The 2,957-nt window shown below is 31.0% G+C and overlaps 1 protein-coding gene across 1 annotated transcript; it reads left to right on the forward strand.

Annotated features, from left to right (window-relative positions):
* Positions 1-713: 713 nt before the first annotated feature.
* On the forward strand, positions 714-1,414 carry LOC145093922 (uncharacterized protein At4g14450, chloroplastic-like). The gene has a single exon (XM_079032164.1). The coding sequence runs from the start codon at positions 856-858 to the stop codon at positions 1,189-1,191; it is 336 nt and encodes a 111-aa protein (XP_078888290.1). The 5' UTR covers positions 714-855; the 3' UTR covers positions 1,192-1,414.
* Positions 1,415-2,957: the final 1,543 nt, after the last annotated feature.

Genomic DNA, 2,957 nt, shown 5'->3' on the forward strand with positions numbered 1-2,957 from the left:
GGACTAGGGTAAGAGCGCTTGAATTTCGAAATAGAGTATCGAAACCGAACTACCAGACTGGTTAGATCTAGATCACTCGGTCCTAGACCGATTCGGTCTAATTCAACAATTTAAAACCAGTTCAGACTAGTTCATTAATGAACCATGCCAGATAACATACACATGTAATATACTCTCTTAAAAATAGTTTGGAACGCTTTCCGTCTCATTTTATCCGCACCTAACACTTTGATACACATTTTCCATAGTCCGAAACACGTTATTCCGACAAGCCCGAAACTTATATCATTTTCTATATTCCAATAATATTTAGTCATTTTTGTAAAAAATGGCAAAAATATTACTCCATCAAAATTTTACTATATTTCATGTCGTAGACAAAATCTTTATTAACAAATATACTTTGACATAATATGAATCAATATTAGGTCATAGAAACTCTCTATGGGTCATTATTTGCAACAGAGCCGTACGGATTTCGTTGAGCTGTTTACAGCCTAAACAGAGCTTCTAGCTGTATCCAGAGACAGCTGGCAGTCAAACCACGACTCCTTTTCACCTGTAACCCAAATGTTATTTTATTTTATTAACTGACCATTTCCCACCAACCCGACCCGAATCGAGTTGACCCGACCCGAGCCACATAAAAACTTTCTTCTTTAATGCTTTGACAGCTTCACATCGGCTCATGTTCACCACACGCCTCTCCCTATATATTCCCATCGCCCACAGATCTCCCACCATTAATTTCAATCCAAAACCTAATCCCCAAATCTCAAATCGAATCTCATTCATTTCTGTTCTTGGTTCTTGGTTCAATAATCTCTGTTCTTTGATTGAATAGTTAAAGTGTTAATGGCGGATGAATCTGTTAAAGCGAAGAGACAACCTAGCAGGTTACAGCGGAGAGCGCCGGCGTCGATACAGGTAACTCCGGTCGGTCACTGGAATGTAGCGATCCCTCTTTTATCTCCGCTGGTTTTGTCGCCGGAAGTGAAGACTAATTGTGTTGAAAATATGAAAGAGGAGTGCCGAAGAGTTGTGAATATTGATAACAATAAGATCGCATCGGAGGCGGAGAAGACGCCGATTGTGTATAAGAAATGGCAACATCCGGCTGCTCCGTTTTACTACGAGTCAGCTCCGCCGTTACTCCAGTCGATTTGTACTGGTATTGTTGATAGGAGTTGATTATCAGTTGATGATTCGTGATTGATACAGAGATTTAAAAGGTATCATATCATTATAACATGTATTTTTGATTCGTAGTTTCGTAGAACTGATCGTTTTTAGATCTGTTGGTGAATGATTCGATTCTTTTCTGTTTTTTTACTCGTTTGTTTTGGATTACTTCTGATCTGAAGGCAATGGATCTCAACTGTGTATGAATAAACAATGGGTCTTGATTCTTGAATCCGTGTTGACTACTATGAATAGTGGAAGAACATTTGTTAATTGTTGTAATTAGTACATGACTAATTATTTAAGTTAAACAAACAAGCTTTTCATTAAATTAATTGGTTAGATACTCTTGTTTGCAATGTAATTGGTGTTTTGGGTGGCCTAACTTTACGTTGTTCCTAACTTTTAACTAAATTTTTTATTGCTTAATCACACTACAATATTGTAAGGTGCGGGATGTTATAATAAAATAACCATATTTATTGATTTTTATCAAGAAACGACAATCTTTAATTAGTCTTTTTATTATGATAAAAAAATGACTATCTTACAATGTTTGTGATATTTTTTTTTGGTGGTGAGACATTTATGGTTCACAATGTTGTAAAATTAACAAAACGATGTGTGATTGGTCGAGTGACGAGTTTCGAATGATTAATTACTGCATAATAATTATTAACTTTAACAAGTTTACTTAAATCTTTTTATCTATAAAGATTATTAAAAGATAACCTTTAATTCGCCAATAAAGCATCTTTAATTCGCCAATAAAGCGATCAAGCAATCAGAGTCATTGATTGTGTTTTAATTATATGTTTTTTACCCTTAAATTAAATTGCCGACATCATCTTCCACAAGTAAATTCAAATACAATTATATTTAAATATAAAATTATAATAATTATAAAATCTTTAAATTCAGTAATTATTTTATCAATTGAAACATATCATTCTATTTATATATATGATATCAGTTTCTCAAATTAATATTGTTCCAAATTTAACTTCCTTATTTATAGTTTTTGATTTCTAAATTCAAATCCGTTTACATTTTATTATTTATTTAAAAAAAAAACTCATTAAACAAGCATATCAATAATTAAGTTATTAACCTATAAAATCTAATTTAATCTCACTAAATCAACAAAATATTTAATAGTCAAAATTAAAGTCAATATTATTCATAATTTATCTTCAAGTATATCTCACATAAAATGAATTAATTTGAGATAATTGTTTGAAATTTAAAACTGATTAAATAAGAAAATCAACTAATTTGAAGTTTTGAATTAATATAGTTGATATCTTTTTTTTTTCTAGATGAATAGTCGAAAATCTCCAAGATGATATCTTAGGATCCCAACATTTTTAGAAGATAATGATTTCCTTATTAAAAAACACCCTATATATATATATATATATACGATTACAGTGAAGTGGTTATTCTTACGATTTTGGATTGAGTCATATGATTTATAGTGTTCTTCTTGAACAGTCTTCTTCTCAAATTCTTTTTTCCAAGCTCTTACTTTACTTTGTTCTCCTTATTCTTCTTCAATCTCTTACATTTACTACGTTCTTATTATTTGTCATTACTGTGTTCTTATTGATAGGTCATGAAAAAAATTAATTAATCTACTTTAAGCATATTAGTTTTATTCATTTAGTTACAAAAACAAAATTATACCCTTTATATCGATTTTTTAATGTGTTGACCTATGTTTGTCAAGAAAAAGCCATAAAAGCCGTTTTAATGCATGATGACAAAATTAGTGG

Source organism: Lactuca serriola, chromosome 3 (genome assembly GCF_051521515.1).
Source record: "Lactuca serriola cultivar US96UC23 chromosome 3, Lser_US96UC23_V15, whole genome shotgun sequence".
NCBI lineage: Eukaryota > Viridiplantae > Streptophyta > Magnoliopsida > Asterales > Asteraceae > Lactuca > Lactuca serriola.

Bases quoted from the DNA above. Each gene is read 5' to 3' on its own strand.
- LOC145093922 (XM_079032164.1), top strand. From the start codon at position 856: ATGGCGGATGAATCTGTTAAAGCGAAGAGACAACCTAGCAGGTTACAG.